The sequence below is a fragment of the Amia ocellicauda genome, chromosome 1 (assembly GCF_036373705.1).
Source record: "Amia ocellicauda isolate fAmiCal2 chromosome 1, fAmiCal2.hap1, whole genome shotgun sequence".
In the NCBI taxonomy this organism is placed as follows: domain Eukaryota; kingdom Metazoa; phylum Chordata; class Actinopteri; order Amiiformes; family Amiidae; genus Amia; species Amia ocellicauda.
In genome coordinates this window covers 4892281-4916677 of record NC_089850.1, presented here as the reverse complement: position 1 = coordinate 4916677, position 24397 = coordinate 4892281, and the positions used below count along the sequence as shown (strand labels likewise).

General features: G+C 37.9%; 2 protein-coding genes across 4 annotated transcripts; one reads left to right on the top strand and one right to left on the bottom strand.

The window, feature by feature from the left end:
- Nucleotides 1-390: 390 nt before the first annotated feature.
- On the bottom strand, nt 391-11476 carry ccdc25 (coiled-coil domain containing 25). Of its 2 annotated transcripts, none has more exons than XM_066707179.1 (9): nt 11322-11476; nt 10560-10607; nt 10014-10053; nt 7917-7968; nt 7277-7352; nt 3432-3535; nt 2317-2519; nt 1088-1133; nt 391-899 (listed from the first exon to the last, which is right to left on the bottom strand). In XM_066707179.1, the coding sequence occupies exons 1-9, from the start codon at nt 11344-11346 to the stop codon at nt 870-872; spliced, it is 624 nt and encodes a 207-aa protein (XP_066563276.1). In that variant the 5' UTR covers nt 11347-11476; the 3' UTR covers nt 391-869. The 2 variants fall into 2 exon arrangements, with proteins under 2 accessions (XP_066563276.1, XP_066563193.1); XM_066707096.1 differs by lacking the exon at nt 11322-11476 and adding an exon at nt 11123-11174.
- Nucleotides 11477-12318: 842 nt separating this feature from the next.
- LOC136751170 (uncharacterized) lies at nt 12319-22656 on the top strand. Of its 2 annotated transcripts, XM_066706581.1 has the most exons (7): nt 12319-12462; nt 14653-14719; nt 15097-15218; nt 15633-15717; nt 16249-16497; nt 17607-17813; nt 19571-22656. In XM_066706581.1, the coding sequence occupies exons 1-7, from the start codon at nt 12451-12453 to the stop codon at nt 19774-19776; spliced, it is 948 nt and encodes a 315-aa protein (XP_066562678.1). In that variant the 5' UTR covers nt 12319-12450; the 3' UTR covers nt 19777-22656. The 2 variants fall into 2 exon arrangements, with proteins under 2 accessions (XP_066562678.1, XP_066562768.1); XM_066706671.1 differs by lacking the exon at nt 15097-15218.
- The last annotated feature ends 1741 nt before the right edge of the window (nt 22657-24397 follow it).

Below are 24397 nucleotides of genomic sequence, written 5' to 3'. Positions count from 1 at the left end.
TGTTAAGAAAATTGAGGTAGATCAACAGATACTCGAAGAAGTCAAAAGTTATGTCTACCTTAGACAACAAATCAGCGCAGACAGAGATTATGGAATAAATCTTAAAATGGGATGGAGTGCATTTGGAAGAAACCGCACACTGCCGAGAGGATATCTGACACTTGCCTGTAGAGATTTCTTTCCTAATACAGGCTGCATATTTGGGACACTAAAGAATCTCCTGTATCAGACAAATGGCTGCAACCACCACAATTCTGTAAGATCTATGGAAAATTAAATCATTAACACTTCCATAGTAATAAAAGACGAAGATGAAGTAAATGCCAGTCTGAATACCAGTGACTAACCAGAGCACTGCATACTGAAAAAGAGGATACAGAGAGGATGAACTAATATTGTAAATATTTATTTGAAAAAGAAAACAAAAAACAAACACTATCTTCACACTGCAGGTGTATGAATGTAGCAGTTACAACACTTCATAAAGTCAGGGAAGAGAATGAAATCTTTACATTTCAATTTGTCAGAAAATCAAGCAATTGAATTGAAGCAATTACAGAGATTCTACCGGACGAAATGGTGCGGGCATTTGCTTCCCTTTTAGTGAATGAAGGGGGTCTAAAAGATCAGATTGTTCCCGTAGCAGGAAAGCTAAAGCTGTAAAGAATTGGACAGCACAACACCTTGGACTGAGCTGCACACACAAAGTAATTAGAGATCTCATGGGCATCAGTGTTCAGATTGTTATTGGCACTTTTTACTTCGTATGTGTCTTCCCATATAAACTAAAACCATTTGTTGTTCTTCACATGAACAGATTTTCAAACTGGTTGTGTCTGTCCATATCCTCGGATATAATTTTGTTAGTTTTACATGAAGTCATCAGAATCGTTTCCATCCTATAAAACGAAAACAAAAGAAGAAGAGTCAGCATTGCAGCGGACAAACACACACTCATCCAGCCAGTAGTGCAGAAATCTCCACAGTGCCAAACAGAGGGAGCAGGGTTTCATCTTGAGCAAGGCTGAGAATCCTAGAATGATTGAGGTTTTTAAGACTTATCTGCCAAATAAAATCTGTTACATACCTCATTTGTCTTCATGTTGTCTGATTTCATAAGAGAGGAATAACTCCTAGAGAAAGAAAAAATATGGATAACAGATTTCGTGCTTGTAAGAAATTATATATTTTCAGGAGCAGCCTCCCTGTTATAGAGTTAATGATAGGTGATCTGATCATAAAATGGAATTCATTTTAAACTAGGGGAAGAACTTTAATTATATTCTGCATCTTTCTAAAAACCTTTGATTATAATGATGATTTTTAGATATACATTATATAATAAACACATAGTAATTTAATCCCCAAATTCCCAATTCTACCTTTTGCACAATCAGTTTAGTTTTAAGTTCCTCAGTGCTGTGGCTCTTTGTGATTCATGCCAGTGAAGTAAATATGCATGGATTGGGACAAGGGATGAGTTGCCACAGAGATGTGACCATACACCTGATCAAGAGGGGAGGAACCAGCAGCTGGATTCCCTGTTCCACTGTCCGCCACTATAGGGCAATGAACCAAATGAAAATGACGGAAAGGTAAACCGCCTCTTTATAACAAACCCTGTGCGGTGACTTGATTTGGAGTTGAAGTGTTAAATACAGCATTAAACTGCAGGACTCATCGTTTGCGCCATCATGTGGAGAAAGTGAAATAAACCCTTCTAATGTTCATGTTGGGATTCAAACAGATTACACATTTCAATTGGTGTGTTCAGGGAAATTAACATACAGCCTATACAGAGAGAGACTTATAATTTATTTTTAAAATATAAAAATAACCCAAAGACCAAGGTTCACCAAATAAGTAAACATGCTTTTTACAGTGAATCCATACCTGAAACTGACACACAATTTAGTAATTCTTAAACTGCTTTCAATCTGAAAGTAATCTACTTATTATCTATTATACAGCGGAATAATAACAAATTATGGGAACTGAAACCAGAAGAAAAAATAGAAATTAAAATTGACTGTCCCTGGCGGAGAAGTGGCAAACCTTGTGTAAAAACCATTGAAAGGTTTAAAAAAAAATTTTACAATATGTTTCAATACAGAGCCTCAGACCTCACAGATATAAGTAAACTGAAAAACATTAGGCCTAAATCGAATCGCCAAAGTGAAAAAAAAAAAAAAACAGGGCTCCGTTACGAAGTTTTACTACTGTATTGTAGAATAATATATTAGGATGTAACTTTTAATAGTAAATATACACGCAGGAGTGCGCCAATTCCTAAACCATAGACCACGTTTGTTTTACCTGAGGTCCTCCATCTCCTTTTTCTTCTTCATTTCCTCCTTCTCTTTCTTCTTGACCTCCTGGATCTGCACTTTCTTCTCATTCCTCTCCTCGCGGTCTCTGGCCTCCTTCTCCGCAGCCAGGTCAGGGAACCGCTCTTCTTTTGTCTTCTCTAGCCGGTTCACAATCTCGTTGATCTTCTTTTCTACTGCAACGATCTTCACCTACAGACAGACTGTGTATTCTCAGGACACTGCAGAAAGCACAGCTGAATGACTTCATCGTCCTGGCTGTAGGTGAACTCTTTGTGTGATGTGCTGTACACTGTTGTATTCTACTATTGAAGTTCAATTTCAGTATGTAAGCATGCTTTTGTGTTAAAGCTTATTACCACATCCAAAGAACTAGAAAGGTTTTTTTAATTTGTGTATCAGTAATCTTTAACCCTTCGAGTTATAATGGTCTCCTTTTCCCCCTTTCTCAGCTCTAGGCCTAAAGTAATAAAGTCTATTTTCTCAAATCTGGGTCTAAATTTCTGTTATTCTGCTGTTCACACATTCCCACCTCGAAGCTAAACACATTTTTCAGATTGTTTTTAGGCCATGTTTATGCTATTTTGTCTGTGGGAGAAATGTGATAAGACCCATGCGGATAAGGCTCAGAAGTAAATGTTTGGGAAGTATAGGAGAGAAAACCAAGTGAGACTGAGAAGTAACAGGGGACAGAGAAGAATAAAGGAGTGTAAAGGGACTATAGCAAAACACTGGACCTAATACTGTTCTACACTTAACAACACAATGTCTCTCGCTACAAAAATCACCCCACTAAACAAGAAAACATCACCATATTGTTTTTAACAGCAAATCTTTGAGCTTAAATGTACTTCAATTCCAAAAAGCACCAAAAGGCAGCTAAGATTCATAACATACGAGAGCGATTACTGGAGTAAGGGGTTTAAGTAAAATGAATACACAAAAATAGGATGCTGGCCTCTAGCTCAACTCCATAATTAAATCTGTAGACAATGAGGCTTCTTGTAATTAATAGTTTGAATCACTCAAATCAGCTTTTGGAGAGAACAAATATGACATTCATAAATGACTTAATAAATATATAAACATTGATATTCAACTTGCCTCTTTCTGCCGATGAAAGCCTATCTGGCCTACGTCCATATCTCCTGTTTTCTTTAAGTTGGCCCACGGTGTATACACAATATTGATATTGTTCATTTTACACCCTGTCAAAACCAAGAGGACAAATGTATGTTTTTACAGAGGAAATAAATGCCAATTAAATGTTACCAATTCATCCTTTCACTCAAGCATGCAAAAATAGACTTACATACACTTTAAATTGATTTCCATTAAGTGGCAGTCATTATTCGGTTCAAATTACTGTAACCTTCACAACTTTCTCTGGGCTGAATCAGTGTTCATCAAACACTGATAAGACATGTACACTTCAATGATTCATATTTATTGCACTAAATGTAGGGTGAAAATAGGATAGACTGTATATACATAGTTGTAGCTAAAAGTATTCAAACGCTTCATTTGAAAAAATGTTGCTTGGCACAAAAAACTGGCACAATCCACTGTAGAAAAAAAAGCTCATTTGATAAACTGGGGACAGGAAAAAATCTTCATTGTATTTTATATGACAGATGTGGATTGGAACATAATGAATTGAATTCTTCACAGGTTCCCAATATCTTAAGTTTCTGAATCAGACCTGTCTGAATAGATGGCTTTTCAGTCCATCTGGGGTCTCCCAGTCTTTCACTGTTGATCTGAATAGCCATTATAAAGCCCTATGATTTCCGCAATGCGGAAAATGCAGACGGAATCGTGGAATTTGGTAATAAAAATTGAATCAACTGTAAAACGTTGAATATTACAGAATTTGCCATAATTTGCCTGAAACTGATTAAAAATAAAAAATCCCCTCTGAGGACGATTTAGGCGGATCCGCCCAAAATTGGGGCAACGATCTGAGATAAAGACATGCAGTGTTTTTAGCTGCATAGCTGAGATTCTGCTGAAAAGAGCTATGTGCTGTTTGTTTACATCGCGCACTTCCTGGTTTTAGAAATTCAATATGCAAAGCAGCACATGGGGCTGGAATTGCCCAATGAGAGGATGTTACTATGTGTGTCATGTGCCATGGAGATCTGCCTTTACTAGCTAATCCAAAAAACCCTGTCTCAGGCAGGGAATGGATCATATGATCAGTGTCCAGTTACAGACCAAGCATCCCCAGAGATGGGGGAGGAGTGTGAGAGAGAGAGAGAGCTCATAACTCAGCTATTATAGATGCTACTGCTATATATGTGGTATCTATGGATTCAGAACAGCTTCAGCTATGCATGTATTATGTACTTATAATACAGTATATATTATATAAGTGGAAAATGTGCAATAAAATAAAAAAAGAAACAGAACTAGATTTTTTATTCCAGCAATGTAAAACAGAAGCTGATCCAGTTTGGGCATCCACCCCTGCCAGCCCCCCGGGGTGCAACTGGACAAAACAAAGACTCACAGTGCACTGGATCACAGGCAGAACAATCACACACCTTTGCCAATTGCCCTTCTGGACACAGCAAACTCTCAATATAGCTCTGCTGCTTTGAGCAGGAACTGTGAGCACTGTAAGGTCAGCAGAATATATAACAAGACCCCCTGGCATGCCAGGTGCCCCTCTGCCACTTCGTGGAGAGGCCCAGCTTTGTTCAGAGGCATGTCTGAGGGACCTGAATAACTCACAAAGAGGTTGACTTCAATTGAGAGCAAAACTTACAATGGACAGACATAGGAGCTCAAAAGGTAATTCCATAGGTTTTGCCTATTGTTGCATTATTGCCTAGATTCTTGCATGAATCTTTTTGTTTTCATTTATAATGAAACACATGAATGCAACATTATTATTTTTTTACATAAGTACAGTGAGGGAAAAAGTATTTGATCCCCTGCTGATTTTGTACGTTTGCCCACTGACAAAGAAATGATCAGTCTATAATTTTAATGGTAAGTGTATTTTAACAGTGAGAGACAGAATAACAACAAAAAAATCCAGAAAAACGTTATAAATTGATTTGCTTGTTAATGAGGGAAATAAGTATTTGATCCCCTATCAATCAGCAAGATTTCTGGCTCCCAGGTGTCTTTTATACAGGTAACGAGCTGAGATTAGGAGCACTCTCTTAAAGGGAGTGCTCCTAATCTCAGCTCGTTACCTGTATAAAAGACACCTGTCCACAGAAGCAATCAATCAATCAGATTCTAAACTCTCTACCATGGCCAAGACCAAAGAGCTGTCCAAGGATGTCAGGGACAAGATTTTAGACCTACACAAGGCTGGAATGGGCTACAAGACCATCGCCAAGCAGCTTGGTGAGAAGGTGACAACAGTTGGTGTGATTATTCGCAAATGGAAGAAACACAAAATAACTGTCAGTCTCCCTCGGTCTGGGGCTCCATGCAAGATCTCACCTCGTGGAGTTTCAATGATCATGAGAACGAGGCATCATGAGGCAGCTGGGACCATAGTCACCAAGAAAACAATTGGTAACACACTACGCCGTGAAGGATTGAAATCCTGCAGCGCCCGCAAGGTCCCCCTGCTCAAGAAAGCACATGTACAGGCCCGTCTGAAGTTTGCCAACATCTGAATGATTCAGAGGAGAACTGGGTGAAAGTGTTATGGTCAGATGAGACCAAAATCGAGCTCTTTGGCATCAACTCAACTCCCCGTGTTTGGAGGAGGAGGAATGCTGCCTATGACCCCAAGAACACCATCCCCACCGTCAAACATGGAGGTGGAAACATTATGCTTTGGGGGTGTTTTTCTGCTAAAGGGACAGGACAACTGCACCGCATCAAAGGGACGATGGACGGGGCCATGTACCGTCAAATCTTGGGTGAGAACCTCCTTCCCTCAGCCAGGGCATTGAAAATGGGTCGTGGATGGGTATTCCAGCATGACAATGACCCAAAACACACAGCCAAGGCAACAAAGGAGTGGCTCAAGAAGAAGCACATTAAGGTCCTGGAGTGGCCTAGCCAGTCTCCAGACCTTAATCCCATAGAAAATCTGTGGAGGGAGCTGAAGGTTCGAGTTGCCAAACGTCAGCCTCGAAACCTTAATGACTTGGAGAGGATCTGCAAAGAGGAGTGGGACAAAATCCCTCCTGAGATGTGTGCAAACCTGGTGGCCTACTACAAGAAACGTCTGACCTCTGTGATTGCCAACAAGGGTTTTGCCATGAAATACTAAGTCGAAGGGGTCAAATACTTATTTCCCTCATTAACATGCAAATCAATTTATAACTTTTTTGAAATGCATTTTTCTGGATTTTTTTGTTGTTATTCTGTCTCTCACTGTTAAAATACACCTACCATTACAATTACAGACTGATCATTTCTTTGCCAGTGGGCAAACGTACAAAATCAGCAGGGGATCAAATACTTTTTTCCCCTCACTGTATAACTCTAGGTTTAGCCTATTGCTTGCTGTATTGTTGACTAGATTCTTGCATTACTTTTTTCATTTATAATTAAACACTTAGTAGAACTCTGTATCGAAGCACTATGGCAGTAACATGAAGAGGTTTCACAAATATAAACAAGGGATCAAGTGAACATTTTGGGAACACAAAAAATATATAAAACTACTTTAATCAAAAACATGACCACGAGATATTGGCACTGGAGCACAAACACATAGCAGTGTAAAAGTTTGCTAAATGGGCTGAAAGGTGTTAAAACTGTATTGAGTTATGTCAGCTTAATCTGTGCAAAGATTTCTCTGGCATCTACCAGAGAGAGTTAGACTTAATAATGAGCTAAATGAGCCCTGAAGACGTCAGCAACACAGAGGTTATTGACCAATGAGCACTGCACTCGAGTAGGACTGGTCACCATGTTAAGCAAAGCCATCCCCCTTTACAGTACCTTGGGTTGACTGGCCGATGCATTACCTTGAATACTGTTGTTTTTGACTAGCTGCGCACAGTCTATCAGCACTTCTTTTGGAATATCGTCTATCGTCAGGCCCTAAAATTAAATGTATTTCCAGTATTAGCACATTTAAAAAACAGCATTGAATTTAAACAATTAAAAAAGGCAATATCAACTTATTGGGTTTTCATAAATGCTTACAGTAGTCTCTAACATGGTCAGTTGGCATGTGTTTTGGTTTGCAAAGCGATGTAGTGCCGGCACTTTACATGGAATTGCATGCAGCTCCTGAAACTATTTCCTATTGACTTTCTCAGAGTGGCTCCACAGCCCCTCGGTCAGCTTTCAATAGATTTACAGAGTCTGAAATGTCCTCTCTCATCATTGTTTCAACAACACAGAAATAAGTCAGAAGTCCAATGTGATCACTTTCAGGATGTCAGCTTGCATTAATACAGCTCATGTGTCCTCAAGGCCACTGTCTGCCTCTCTCTCACACAGCAGCTGGAGGAGAGCAGAGCACATCGCACTGCGAAGTGGTGAGTGGCGTTAATCTGTCAGCTGCAGGTGAAATCAGACACACAACAGCCTTGGGGAGACTATGCTGAATGAATAAATGTACATGAAAGTGATTATTAAACATAAAACAATGTATTTTACCTTTGGCATCCTCAAGTACACATGAGCAGAAGACAGTTTATCCACATGAAACCTGCAGTCATAATAAGAGAGGAAAAGAAAATGTTTAACCAGCTATGCATGAGGCCCTGAGACTCTGTAGGCCCAACAGTTGATGATTTTTATAATTGTTAACAACAAAATTAGAATCAGGTAAAGTAGAGTAGGGCTGAGACCATGAGTACTATCCAATATTAGACATTGTGTTCTTAATGACAGGACACACTTCACTTTCCACATCACTGTGGTAATCACTTATCAGTTACTTACTAAAAGTACAAAGTTTTAAAAATGGGATTTCTACTGAGAAATTGTCTCTTCAATTACTACATCACCCCAAAACACTTCTTCCTGCAAATACCCTGCCTGCCTGTCTGCAGTATTCCCCACTGTGCTTACAATGCCATCTGGTGGATTTGTGTAGTATTTTCCAACACTTAAAGGGGTGGGTAACTACTTCAGCATTTAACATGGTCTTCTCTACCCTAAAATGAATCTGTCAACACTAGGGAAATCCAGCTACATCTTAAGATACAGGAAAGCCATCAGAGATGAGAGAGTGATGGGCAACTTGGGGTGTTCACCATCGTTCCTGAATGCCAAGGTCATTAAAGCTGAAGGAACAAAATCCATAGTCTTAATATATTACAGAATACACTGTGTAACAACCTTGTCACTGTAATGACATCAAGATATGTATAGTATTCTTCAACATTCAAGCCTGGCCCGTCTTTCTTATGATTATAGGTATTTACAGGACAGAAAAATGAAGGAGGGTGGACCCCTGAAAACACAACTGATTCGGCAACAACACTCAGCTGCTGGTTAGTGTCGGTGTGTGTATGTATGGACATGAGGCAACCCAGCTAGACAACAGCCAAGCTGGGCCTCATCAGACTGTTGTGAGAGACTATGCCTCTATGATATGTCTTGAAGAGAGTACAGCAGTCAATTAGCTGAGGCACCTTGTTCCTCATGTCAGGGCTCAACCCAGCATGAACACATACATTCCCAAGATCAGCACTGGCATCTGTGCACCTAAAGATACCCATCATATTAATAATTCTAAGCCATCCATCCTCGCTCAAATCCATTTTGACGTTTCTACGGGAAATTGCAATTACTTGGTGCCAGGTTTGCATTGTGCAGTTGCTTCTGGTGGGTTTGACTTGTGTATGTGTATGTACCTCAGCTGGTGCCATAAAAACTATCATCAGTTCTAGCCTACTGTGTGAAAAACTGTCCGGTTGGATCAAGTTGCATCAGGGCACTGAGTCTATGCCCAGCCTAATATTTTGGAGCCATCTGCTGGACATACTGCAGCGTTAGATAACTCTACTGGAATATGCTATGGTGAAAAAATGCCCTTGTCTCAGGTAACTCAGATTTATACAACATTATAGACTATTTTGCCACTTTTTCCTCTAAGAGTCACTAACAAGCCAACCAGCATGTCATGTGGACAGCTCTTTCTACCCACTGCTGAACCAAATGTGTCAGGAAGGACCGAAGATGACTTAAGGTTCTGTCATTTAGTCAGTCCCAGGTTCATGTGCTGACTGCATTCAGATGATGCTGTCAAGCTGCTGAACCCAGAAGATCTGCCTCCAGGCCAGGCTATCTATACTAGAAATGTGCTCAGTAGGGGTCATATTGACAGACGCAGTCTCCAATTAATTTTACTCTTTTGACTGCTGGAATATTGAGCCAAATATAGCAATCACTATGGCTTCCAAATAAGATTCTGCAACTTTATTATTTTTGTACATTAGGAACTATGCGGTTGGAGTAGGAGACACCTCAACAGTACTATTTATTATTATGTATTTGTTATTTATCCAGTATTGCTAGCTTTTGTAGATTTCATATAGCCAGTTTCCCATATGGGCTTTTTATATTACATTTGTGTATGTGGTTTTAAAATGTCGGTTGAAATTGCAGGTCTCTTTGTTCCAGCAATCTGTAAAATAAAATCATCACACTTATCCGATAATTATTATTTGTCATTGGAACTCATTCAGAAATTCACTTTACGTAGGAAGAAATTAACAAAAGATTTAAATAGACATATATCCTCACCAAATGTCTTCAGGCCATCCATATTTAATAAGGTCTTCATCTGTGAGAAAAACAAAGGGCAAGACATTGATATATGGATATTCTGTCATTGTTATAGTATTTTAAATCAATTTAGGTTGATGTTTCACAGAGGAAGAAAAAAAAGATATTGTGCCAATTAGCTTTCGTCTTCCAAATATATTATACAACAATAAGCCTAGCTGGGCTCCAGGTTATTATATATAAAGCATCCTTGCATTTCAGTGACCGCTTCGTCCCATACAGTCATGACTATCTGGAGCCAAATCTGGTGAAAACACACACACACACCACCTACACACCATCTACACAACTGAGCTGCATGTCTTTGGGATGTGGGAGGAAGCCAGATCACCCGCAAATCCCACACGGCCCCTGGGAGAACATGCAAACCTCACCTATCTATAAACCACTTAACTTGGAATAGCTACAATTGCCTGGTAAAAAAGTAGCATCCTTAACTGCAAGAAAGGCATGTCTTTAAAATAGGCAGATGCTTCTTTCATTTTAGAAGAAAAAAATACTTACTTTCATATTTGTCCTTTCCCATATAGATAGTATAAGGAGGTGTCACAACTACAAGAGAACAGAGAGTATAGTTTATTGTAAGAACTGTATTGATTAGTGTAACGTTTCTCGGGGTAACAAACTATTAATCCATGATCCAGGTTTAGTGAGTTGTGTTAAATACTGTTATAGCGCTTGTGGCTATTCTGGATACATATACTCAGAGAAACATGGATTTAAACGGTATACTGCTGTTCTTTTTCAGATACCCTAAATAATGAAGGGTCTGAAAAACTGCACTGGATGGTCTGCATTTACCATTTCATCATATCATATGCAATGGCACAACCAGCACACAGTTCGACAGCAAAAGTAAAGACATACAAATAAGTATTAAAACTGCCCCATCGAGTAGGGTAGAAATAATAATAATAATTATTATTATTATTCGAGTATTGTCGAAATGAACCAATGTAAAACGTGCTGTTTATGTTTGAAGTCGTTTCTGATCCATCTGCAGAGACAGTGGACAGGAAGCACTCTGCAGATGCTGTGAAACAGTCACGGCAGCTGAAGACATATACTTGTAATAGAAGACAGAGGCTCTCCGTAAAGTCTCATTTGAAGCTGAAACAACAACGAGAGAACTGTCATTGTCTGTAGCGCTGCTGCAATGCAAGGCACGCAGATGCTGTTAAATGAAGGGCCTAAACGCGCCTCCGCAGCGGCTCTTCTCTCCGCACGGCGCGTCACGTGTGTGTGCGACGCGCGCGGGTTACTCACCGGCGCTCGTGAAGTATAAAACCATGGCGGCGCGTGGGTGCAGATAAAACTCAAAAGAAAAAAGTAATAAAACACACACTAACTACACACAAGTTACTCTCACGCTATCGTTGAGGCATGACACAGTTTTGCTTATTGTGACAAAACCGCTTTTGAAATCCAACATGGCTTCCTTATTGCCTGGCTGACGTTACCGTATTGTTTCGTGTACATCCGACGTATAATGTGCATTGCAATGGTATGGATTTTTAATTCGAAACTTTGTGTAACAATATGAATAGAAAGTGGACACTTTGTAATATATTACTTGTTTGAATCATTTAAATACATATCGGATATATATATATATATATATATATATATATATATATATATATATATATATATATAAAATTAAAAGACCACGTAACATTGATTTCTGAACTTGGAGTGGTCTCTTTTTCCAGAACTGTATATATATACAAAATAATTATATATACATGTAGCCTAAGTTGTAGGCCTATGCAAACTATTATATCCTGTGTAATCTATACACAGTGTTATTAATTAATTGATTAACTAATACATGCATGTGTTATTATCATGGTAAAGGTTGTACAATTATATATTTCAATGTTAACCGATTTAAGCTAAACCCTTTACACATATGTAAAACCTGCAGAGATAATTGATCAAATTAAGACAAATTAAATCAAAACAGTCGTAACTCAGTCCAATCAATGATCATCCGTTTTCTGCAGCCTGGAAATATATAATAAATAAGCATAGTTTAATGAACATTTAATACATGTATTGAATGATCGAACAGCTGTAGGCCTAAGTACAAAACGAACACATACCGCTATACACAATCTTAACAAGTTTCGTCTGCTAATTGTGCTAATAAAGCCAAGTATAGGGTAGACCTGCTGCGTCGGAAACAAACGACACATCCCGAAGACTGCCGAAGAAAGGAGATGAGGTGCGAATGCGGTTTTGTCGCCAAACCCAGACGGCTCGCCGGTGCCTTTGAGTTTGACAGCTCCGTCCATCGGCGGCCGACAGCGGGCGTTGTGCTGGGAAGGTGGACCTGAGTGAGAAAGGCACATTGTGCTGCCCTTATAATCACATGAGACAATAAGATACAACCATGAACAGTAAGGTAAGACTTGCACAAGCATGTGTTACGGTACCTGTAATGCATTTATTATAATGATGTTATATAGTTTATCTGTGTATGAGATGCCCCATTAATAAGGCTCGTTTTGTGTTTTGTAGATTGAAGCATTATAACAACTCATCTTCATTGGGATGATTGATGGGTGTATTGGAATGGGGTGGCAAAGGGGATTTAAATCCTGCAGCTGGGTGTTACCGTGGTTGTCTAGGGTCATTCAGTGTGAGTTAACACACACACATACATTTTATATATACAGACAGATATAGAAAGATGCAGGAATCATAACCATTTATTCATAGATTTCTGAACAAGCTGTAGTCTTGCCTTAGCTACAGCAGCACTGCATTCAAACTCAATATCGACCCTTTGTTATAGTCTTATGGTTTTGAATTTGGAGAACGAGAAAGTATCTAGAGGTGTCAATATGCCACTTACATATTGTGTTCTATAGAAACACCGTTTATATAATTATACCAAATTCGTCACAAAAAGTTTTTTTTTTTTTTTTTGGTTGACAATATGGCTACTGCTCAGTTTGCCACGACTGAGGTTAAATATTCTCAAAATGCAATATGATTGTAGCATTATAACTAATATACATTGAAGACTTCATATACGTAAAACTGTACACAAACACAATGTCACTATCGACGTTTCACTTTCATTTCTGTGGAAAAAACAACCCTGTTGCATCATGGATGTTTTGAGGTTTGTAGCTGTAGTTATACAAGCAATGACAAGAGAAAAAACATGCCTCTTTCAATATCCTACCAAACTACAAAGGTTAATAGATCGAATTGTTAATAATTAAAATTGCAATAGGCCCTATGTGGTACATTTAACTAGTGCAGAACTGGATGACAGAACTCAGATGTGCCAGAGCCACATAGCACACTACAGGAGGCATCTTTCTCAATGCAATCACTGCTGGAGGAGAATGTACATAGTGAATAAATGTGACCCTTCGGTTTTCTGGAATTAAATGAGTTACTTATGATAAATATGACCTTGCTCTATGTAATGCTATTAAGATTATAGTATAACATTTTTAGACTTTTATCAGCAGGACACATTATCCAATCTGTAAACCTTATTTTTGTATGCTTTTTTTGTTCCTATTCATTTAGGGGTATGAATACATCTGGGGGACTGTGTATAGGAGGCATTGATGCTTCCCGTTAAAACAAATTAACTAATATTGTTAGAGGTGATAACAATATACCTAAGTGGTATGTTGATTGGTGTTGGACAATCCAAAATACTCACAGGGTGTAAGCAATTCTGGATTCTTGATTATATCAGCATGTGGCTTTGCAGTCATAATTCATCAATAATAATCATAATCATCATAATCATAATCATAATAATAAAATCATTCTCCCAGAGACTGAAGCCTGCCCCTACCTACATGGTAAACCATTATCCGGTATTTGTTTGTTTGTTTTAATTGGTTGTACTGCACTCCAGTTAATGAGGGCTGCAGAAACCAGTACATTATTATGCTTTTTAAACATTCCTTCTGATGCATAGCATGTTTCATAATATATAGGAAAGACAGCCATGCAGGGTACTATACCTAGGGCCTGATTTTCTAATATTGGTAAATGATTGAGGCTAATTCTGAGTACAAGTAGCAGTTGTAATTCAATGTATTATGTTTTGCAGTTTATCAAATTAAGATAATCTGTGGGGGCTTTCTGCAACCATTGTGTGTGAGTAGATAAGCTGTGCATTTGTTACAGCGACATATGTTTATATTTTCTTACTCATAAGTGGAATCTTTACCAGCTTACCGCCCCTAGATGCCTCTTTTATGTCCAACTGTACTTATTAAAGATACAGAAACAAAAATCGCTGAGGAACTAGATATGATCTAAAACAATTATTCATCACTTGTAGGCAAGGAAGACTCCTTCATTCTGCACATACGAAGTTAATAATAATCATATCATCAGGGGCATTATTTGGGGGTGGAGGGGCATGCGTGGAGGGCAAATAACATCTAAACAAATGTATTTTGAGAAAAGATGGTACCTGAAACTGCCTTTACAGATATGATTGTTTGCTCTGTGTGTCCATCATCTCCTCACACCTTTGGTGAAATAATGCCCTTGAAAATCATCATCATGTTAAAACCTTACTAGAATATTTCAGTGTATTTTCTTTTTACAGGCAAAGGCAACAGGTCTGATAACGCAGATCAATAAGATATGTCCAAATGCGGCAACAACTCTTACAGGTAAGTCAGGCATATTGCTTCACAGGTGTAAAAAACTCTGCTCTCTGTAAGAAACTGCATATGCTGTATGTGTATCAGTATATCACTGATGGGTATCTATTGCTGTAGGTAAAATCTCATTTCTAGAAAAGCAAAGCAATGTTTTATTAACATTTATATTATCTTAAATGACTTGTCAATGCATCCATCAAAAGTTTATGCAGGCTAATTTTAGATTTAATAAAGTATATATTATGATAATGTTTATTTTCTCAAATTGGCTAGTGGTTGAGATTCATAATGTTAACTTTTGTTTTATTTCTTTGTTCTTAATATTAATGAGCATGGGTTAAAAGAATGATTTAACAAATTATATTTTATTAATGTTTTTTTATTAGAAGCAGACATAGATGATGCACAACTTCTAAATCTAACAAGGCAAGATTTGAACGATCTGCTTCCAGGCCCATCCAATTTTAAAATTAGGAGACAAATCATGGATCTTATTACCTCTTCAAAGGTAATGCAGTGCTGCTTGTGTCCGATTTGTGAGCAGAGCTAGGAAAAGTGCTTCTATAATTAAACTTTTTAATTCAACTGAAAATGAGGATTTGCAATAAAAAAGGCAATGAATGAAGTGACTGGTTTTAAAATTATTTTCCAGTTTAGATTATCTTTAATCTGTTAAAAAAAAAAAAATCAGATGGATATCAGCACTCACAGACTGACAGTTTTGTTAGTTTGGTACTTCAGTGAGCAGTTTATGTTATTTGGCAGGATACTGTTTCTTGCTTGACATTTAAAACTATTTAAAAGCGGCTTTTTGCATTCTTTGAAATATTTCTCTCAATCTATATCTGTTTTATATGCTTCAAAATAAATGAATTGTATTCTTATTACAATGAAGGATGATGGATGTTGTTCCTTCTTCTAGCAAAAGCCAATATGTCCTACTGTGGAGTCACTAATGAATTCACTTCTGGACCTCGTTCCAAAAAATACAGCTGAAGATCTTAAAAGTAAGTAAAACAAAACGCATTCTAGTTATACTAGTTTCATTGATTATTTAACACACACCAACATTATAAAGGCCATAAGAGAAATGGCACAATTGAGTCATGTTAGCCTAGGTTAGCCTGATGCTGGCATTTGAAGTCTTTACAGTAGTCTCCTGTTATTGATATCATTTCACATTCTGTTCTAGGTGACCTGCATTTATTTTTAATATAATTGTTAATTTTGAGGCTGGGAAACACAGCACACAAGCGACTCTTGATTGCACAGGCTCCTGCATGTACAAGGTGTTTTCTGTCCCATCTGGGTCAATCGTCCTCTGTGGAATTGCCATGTTAGGAAACAACTGGGTTTGACAACGTGCATTAGTCACATCCCCTCAAATTCAGCACAACAATTGTGTCGGGGAACCAAGTTCAACTTGCGATTCTAAGTTGGGGGCCAAATAAGTGGGAATTGTCAATAAAAGGTGATTGACAATAAATAAAAGAAACCGGGAAAATATATTGTTTTAACTTTTAGTTTTCTTAAAACAGGAGCGCTTGTTTCTGGCAATGTTCTGCACGAATATCGACACATTCTTAAAGACATGGAGATGCAGTTGAAAGGTGTCCTGGACTTCCTACAACAGCACATTCACCAGCTGGACAGACTAACACAAGACAATCAGAAGCAAGTTGTGGAAAACAAACACAAGGAAGAAAGGCCAAGTGAAAGTCACTCCTCCAATAAACTCCATCAGCCTTCGGAGGACCCATGGACATCTATATATCCTCCCAAGTCAGGTGTGTCCTGCAGGAGATCTCTTGCTTTTTGTTCTCCTGTTTGACTGATAGCGGCAATCAAATTCTCCTGTACACATTCCTAAACAACTAACAAAAACAAATGTCAAATTGGCTATATGATTACCAGAGACAACACTGGGTCAAAAATACTGCTCCTATAGTAGAACCGTATCGATTGCATTTGCATCAAAATCCTTGTATTTTTATCATTATTTTAATTAACGTTTCCTGAATTGGACTGAGATATCATATCCCTTAAGTTCTCCAAGTTTCCTGAAAGAAACGACATTGTCGCTATTATTAACTTTTTCTTTCAAACATATTTATAAGGTACAAGGTCCTGAACTATTAAAAGGCTTGAACTTCACTTTTACCCCTTTTCCACTGGCACATCCGACCCGACCCTGAACCCTGTATATTAACAGAGTCCAGTTGGGCCCAAAATATGGGACTTTTGCAACCTTAGTTTCTCTTGGTTAAATGTCTTAATATACAGTTGTAGTTGAAAGGAACTAGTGAACAGTATGTATAAAGGTCATTCTCCCCAAACATGTACCACTAGTGTTACACAAGAATAAAAAAATGAACATGTCATTAGGCGCTTTTACACTGCCATTTTTGATCGGTAGCTTTTGATCCTGCTCAGAAATGGCAGTGTAAACGCTCGGCGATCAGATCAAATGTTCCTCTCAGGGAGATGGTACATATCCAGATGAAATGCATCGGTAGCATTTTAGTTAAAAAATATACTTGTGTTTGTGACAAAATGGTGTCCAAAAAAAGCAACTTTTCATGCTCAAATTATTAATTACACGAAAATGGTAAGGATTACACTCTTGAAACTATATTTATTTCTTCATTTTGTTTGCATGCTAACAATGTATGTTGAGGTATGTATTAATATTTTATTTTTTGGCTGTTGCCAAGTTGGTGATCACCCTCAGTGATACATGTTTTGGGAGAATGACCCATAAAGCCAAATTAATTACATAATAACAATTTAAAACAAAGAGGTGTATTTGAAATAAAAATGTAATTTAATGAATGTTGGATAAATATCTGCTGTTTTCATGTGTTTTACTGGAACATAACTGTTTTTCTTTCTTCAGATGTTTTGATTGAGATTGTTCATGGCCAGAATATGCTGGGGATAGAAAGGATGTTCATGAGCAAACTCAGTCAGCATCTGGCCAATTTTGCAGTGCAAGTTGTGACTAAAACCTACGATCATACCTCTGTGAACTCGGTGCTGCTGTTCTGCCCTGTCTTCTCCCGAACTGGGACTGTTATTGAGGAAGCACTCAAGAAGATTCCTTGTAAGTAAAAAAAAAAAAAAGTTTCCACTGACATGCAGCATAAACTGAACACTTTTGTTGCGTAAAGATTAAGTGAGTCAATCCCACATAATTGAAAAATACAATTGCAGTGAAAATATTTTAGTAATGTAGAAGAATATGTAGTTGTAAAAAAAAAAAGTAGATCACTAGTGAGTTTTGTTTGCTACCTATTGCTAGAACTTAATATCAAAGCTTAATATCATTCCTGTCAGCAGACTCCTGTAGCCCACCTGAGACTACACCCCTGTTTCTGTCCACCTCTGTCAAAACACATTGCCAAGCCCATGTATTTTACACTGGTTTTTGAAGAAGCAGGTTGACACTAGGTAGACAGAGGCCTCGTTCATCTGTGTTCCTTTGCTATAACATAAGGTAGCCTATCTGTTTGTATGTCTTTATAATTAGCCCTTAATTCATTTTGGTATACGTGCATCAAAGCTACAGCTTGAAACCTACCAATTGTATTAATAATAATAATAATAATATTATTATTATTATTATTATTATTATTATTATTATTATTATTATTATTATTATTATACACTGCATCCAAAACCTAGAATATTATACCAAATTATGGGTCATTGGAATAAAATAACTGCATCTCTGGGATGGCTATTCCTTTGTAAAAGCATCAGAAACCCCCCAGTTGTAATTGCTCTCTTCTGAAATGTAAGGGGATCTTGTATTATAAAGAAAAAGACTGCTGCAGGATGAATTCCCCCACACACAATCGCTGCACTTACCCTCTTACATGCTTCATGTGAATGCCAATACTGGAGCGTATCGCGGTCTAGAGCAGTGGCAAAAAAGGCAGTCAAGCAGGATTCAAAGCAACAGGAAGATTTATTAAACAAAAGGATCGCTCTGTTCATAACACCCCAAACAACAATTGTGAGCTGGTCTCCTTAGAACTGGGCTGCTAAATTCAGGCACATACTAGTAGCTGAAATAAAAGTGCTTTTCATTGCTGTTATGTTTGAACATACAGGTCCATTTCATGCTTAAGGTTTGTCAAATCGTGGGCAAAACATAAATATTCATGTTACAAGATACAGGGAAATGCTCTATATACTGATACCTATAGCCCCATGTACCATGTCTTTTGGAGTGTGTGTGCTATGCTATAAAAATGCATCTGACGTTGTGTCAATAATCATGATCATTATGCATTATTCATTTATTACAACCGTGTGGCTGTGTTGTAAACATTGTAGCTGTTGTTGGTATTCTGGTTTTGTACAGAAAACTATGAGTAGGTATACGATTATGTAATGAGTAATTGTTATAAATATAATACAGGTAGGTACATATATTAATTGGAGAACTCGATCTCAAATCTCAAAAATGTGTCATTCGCACATATTTTTCCAATGCAACCCGTTTCCTTCATCTGATGGAAATTTTTGACGTCACCGATTACACACACTTGAAAATAGCTAACAGTTTATACAGTGTTACTGTGTATTTAGTAATATTCATATTTATGTTTTGCAGAGGAATTTAGATAAACTTTAAACATGAAACGGACATAACATAACAATAACAGTAATGTAAAGCACTTTCTTTCAGGGTGAGAGTGAGCAATCAAATGTTTAATACTACTAGCAAGACAAACCACAGCTAATGTATGCAGTCACTCGCTGTCCCTGCAGTTCCCGTGTTTCCATCACAGTGGATTTATTATAACACAACTCTTTTTGAAAGTTAAAGCTTTTTTTTTTTCCACCTAACAGCCACCAAAGAGATTGTCCTGGTGGTGATGCACCACACACACAACCCCGACCTCGTCCTGGCCGAGAGCAGCAGACTGGTGAAGAAGTGCAACCTAGCAGAGATCGTGGACTGCCTGTTCCATGAGTCCAGAGGGTTGCTGGAGTGTGAAATCAATAGCCAAGCCATATTACAAGTCTCATCTGCCTTACAGAAATACCTTACATAAGATAGGGACATCAGATAACAGCCATTTTAAATGGAAAGGCCGCAGATGCATTGTATATATGTATGTACTTAACAAATACTGAACATTTAACTTTCATCATGATCTCATGAACAAAGGTTTTCAAAATGGAGGTGATATTACATAATATGACTTTTGACAGGTCTCCAATTGGCAAGTCCCAAACTCCTGTAATATGTGAAGAGATTCAAGAACAGCATTGTGTGTGTACGCCAGCTCCGGCACAACCCTTTATTGTGTATGGGTGAGAAGAATCAACACAATTAAACCAAAACATCTCGGAGTTATGCATTTTGGGGTGGAGCATTCTCCACCTGCTTTAAACAGAAATGAATGAAAACAGTGTTAAGAGAAAGCTCTGCATGCAGTCGCTGTTCGGGATCCATGTCACTGGAGGTAGAGTTTTATGCAGTTATGCTGCAGTAGTGATGTAGCCAGTGCCGCACACTACGATACAGCTCTCCACACACTATAATCACACGATGCAGCTCTTTAGGACCGAAGTGTGAGAAAACCTGGTGCTCACCTTTCTCATTTTGAAACCTTCGTTCTGAAATGTTAATGTTTGTGTAGTTTTACTGACAATATGATGACATTTTCAATATCATTCCAAGAAGACACCAAGTTCATTCCATTCTCAGCCACCTGCACTCTGAACTCACAGTGCTGGAGACTAAAAGACTTGTTACGAAGCTCCTGATGCAATGCAAAAAAGCTTTGAATTGACAATCATTCAATTTATTAAACCACATAACACAGAAATCTAGACTTTATAAACACGCACATCCTTACGAAGTGGCAAAAAAGCACAATCTCATCTTAGCTTAAGCAAAACTTGTGTGTGAGGAAATATACAGCTCCAGTACATGAGGCCTTTGTTCACTGCAGACAAACTGAAATAGGAAGACCTTCTTAAACTGGGAGGAACTGTGACTGAGAGCCTTTCATTTTACTTCAACCTTTCCTTAAAACCATTCACGATATTCTTGTAGCACAAGACCGTGCTACAGTGGCAGATGTTTTGTGAAAACAGTTTAGTTTGTATTAAGTTAGCAATTGTCACTGTCTACGGCCACATCAATGCACAAGTGGAGTACAACAGATATATGCAATGTCAGTAACACTTGAACAAAAGAAATCTAATTCAAATTCGAACTGAAGGATCCATGCTGTGTAATACAGCCAGTGTTAATGCATTTGAAATTATTATTATTTTGGCGCATAGATGATTTGTGCTTTAATTAAATCTTGGATGGATAAAGTGCAACAAAATCCCATATAGGGATAAACAAGATGCGTCCCACTGATCTACTCAAAATCTGAATGAGACATTTTGTATGGGTAAAACTGCCAATTGATTAATCTGTAATACTGTAAAATACCATAAACCCTATTATCAATGTGACAAAAGACTTCTACCAGCCGATGCAATCCTTTTCTAAATATTATTATTATTATTATTTTTATTTCTTGGCAGACACCCTTATCCAGGGCGACTTACAACATAAGTGCAAACAAAATGCAAAAATACAGAGAAGTACAAGGTACGAATATGCACAAAAACTGTTGATTCCAGTGTTAAATGATAACTTGCCAAAAAGCTGAAGCACAGCTTTTCCTGAACGCAGGCCAGTCACACAGACAGCCTATGTAAACCAGCAGTTACTGAGCAGAGCAGAGAAATCCATCAGAATGTTTCCCTGGTTTGAAATATGAAGACAATCAGTGTAATTAGAACAATCATAATAACTGGTGCTGTTTCAAGTCACGTGCTTTACTTTCACTTGAACTGCTTTGTTGAACTTTTCTTTTTGTATGCAATCCCTGCAGTGTGTAATTTTTAAAATGGTTTGTTTATGTAGATCAATTTGACTTTACTCTTTCAGGATACTCGAGAAACAAATCTCAATTCTCATTTCCTTTGATTCTCTTCAGGGCTGCACGATTGCATTTTCAGAATTAGGGTTAAGATCTTGATACACAAGTGCCTACGCCGATGTGTTCTGGACCTGCATTAAAACAGAATACACTTCTTATGTAGTCTGGATGAATTCCTTTAGGGAGCCTCTTCTACTTGGTACAACAGGAATAACAGGGAAAAACAACAACTTTGTAGCATGGGTGACACAACATCAGTCATTCAGCTACACCTGTTTTGTCCTGTTGTTTTTCTTGGGCTACCATCACCTTTCACAGTATCTCAGGTGACGTGACATGTTTACGATTTCACCACAAACAGGGAGACGCAAACTTTTTTAATCACATACTAACTCAACAGCAGGGAAATAGACCAGCGATTTTTGTTTTAACAAACCCCTGGTGTCATGAAGCCTGCCATTTCTATTGAAAACACTTGCTTGCTGTCAGTTACCTAGTGGATCTTTCTTTAGTGGTTGTATAAGATTTTATTCTGATAGAGTAACACCTGAATTCCTGCACCTTAAATGTTTAAAAGCTCACACATCGCCTAACTTGGAAGATTGAAGGGTTCTGTGTTGTGTGAGGTTAATGGTCTCCATTTTTAGAGATATATAAATATGCAAAGGCAAATCTCTCAGAGGGATTGCTTCAAATTTACAGCACCAATAAAAGGAATGCGGACTCCCACTATTTGGACTTCTGATCATATTTAAAAGTTTCTTGAAATAGTGGCCAAAGACCTTTAATCTTTTTTATTTTTAAATGTATAGACATAATAGTAATATTAACTGTACTTGATCCATGTGAATGTTCTTGTGGATGTGTTTTTTGAAGTCCCCTGTTTAAGTACTCCTGATTCATCTGTGTGCATTATTTGGTTTGAATAGGTGATGATTTTTCATTGTAAGTGAGCAATTAATAAAATAAAATGAATCTTCAAAACAGTGTTTGAGTCTTTCCTAAAATAAAAATAAACGACAGTGTTGCCCAAATCCAGTCCTCGAAGGGCCCCTATCCATTATAAAGGTAACTTTTAATTATCAATTTCTTAACACCTGGAACCATTTCATTGTGATCAGTTAAGCATGTGATTTGTGAAATTAAGTTATGTGGCGCTTTGATTCCAGCCCTCAAACACCAGAACTCCCTTAATTGCACAAGTTAATTGCTTAATTTCTCAAGAACTTCCATGTGTTCCCAAACTGTCAAAATTAGCGATTTAGTGTGACTGACAAAATTTACTGGATAGGGGCTCTCCAGGACATGTTTAGACACCACCGGTCTACAAGAAAACTGGAAATGGATGTACAGAGATGATATAATTCTCCACTAACAAATATTTTGATCTTGAGTTATGTATGACTTTGTGCTGCTGCTGTGCAGCATCATTTTTAGAAGTCACCCCAAAACTGCGCTTTATGAGGGGCCCTCCCAAGAAGCAATTTTTCTGGAATTTGGTGGAGTGTTGATATGAATTATAAAATTAAGAAATTAATAAATCAAATGAAACCTTATATGATGAATTTGCTTTATATTTAAAAGCACTATTTTGTATTTGAAAATATAGATTGCATGAGTTTCTGGAGCTAGCACGGGACACTGTCAGAATGATGGTCACACAGATAGATGCAGTAGAACAACACAAATTGAGAAACTGTTGATGACCATAGAGAATCAGAACATTTTAGAAGCTTTTTCACATAAAACAACATTTAACATTCTATCAATTATTTTAATCTTAAAATGTAATTGTTTTTGTCATATGGGGTAAAGACCTGCACTTCCATTCCTGTGTTAGCAGGGAAAAAATTTGAAAGGAGGAATTTCCTGTGAAACTTTCCACTGCTCTCAAGCCAGAGAACATCATCGTAGAGTCAGTGGAGCTGGTGGGGAGAGGTAGAACCCATGAGTGCAGAGGGCTATTGGCACAAGTGCACATAGTATGTAGGAATGTTAATTGGATGATTGCAGGGTTAGTATTCAGGTCATGATGACCTCTGGTGGTGAACAGGTGAATTGTGGATGGCAGGTGTGATAATAAGTAAGAATAACACTGATGACAGGAACCAGTGAAGGCAAAACCTGTGCTCCAGACGGCCAATGTGATATTTAGAGTGTGGAGATGCACTGAAGCTGAAGTGCATTTTATATTGTTTTGATTGTGTTTCTGTTTTAAAATATGTTTTAACCTTTCACTTAACTATGTATAATAATTTCAGTATAATACCCTGCATTCAGGGTAATGAAAGTAGATGGATTATGAACTGGCTGATGTTTAGCAAACAGAGGGTGTTGATAAGAGGAGTTGCTTCTAACTGGAGTGAGGTGTTTAGAACATAACAACATAAGAAAGTTTACAAACGACAGGAGGCCATTCGACCCATCGTGCTCGTTTGGTGTCCATTAATAACTAAGTGATCCAAGGATCCTATCCAGTCTATTTTTAAATGTTCCCAAATTTTCAGCATCTACCACATCGCTGGGGAGTTTGTTCCAGATTGTGACTACTCTCTGTGTAAAGAAGCATCTCCTGTTTTCCGTTTTGAATGCCTTGTAGCCCAATTTCCATTTGTGTCCCTGGGTGCGTGTATCCCTGCTGATCTGGAAAAGCTCCTCTGGTTTGATGTGGTCGATGTCCTTCATTATTTTGAAGACTTGGATCAAGTCCCCACGTAGTCTCCTC

Coding starts and splice junctions, on each gene's coding strand:
- LOC136751170 (XM_066706581.1), top strand. Junction 14,720..15,096: donor TGCGGCAACAACTCTTACAG/GTAAGTCAGGCA, acceptor TTTTTTTATTAG/AAGCAGACATAGATGATGCA. Junction 15,219..15,632: donor ATCTTATTACCTCTTCAAAG/GTAATGCAGTGC, acceptor TCCTTCTTCTAG/CAAAAGCCAATATGTCCTAC.
- ccdc25 (XM_066707096.1), bottom strand. CDS start 11,159: ATGAGACTTTACGGAGAGCCTCTGTCTTCTATTACAA. Junction 10,054..10,559: donor GGGAAAGGACAAATATGAAA/GTAAGTATTTTT, acceptor TTTTTCTCACAG/ATGAAGACCTTATTAAATAT. Junction 2,520..3,431: donor GCTTTCATCGGCAGAAAGAG/GCAAGTTGAATA, acceptor GTCTGTCTGTAG/GTGAAGATCGTTGCAGTAGA.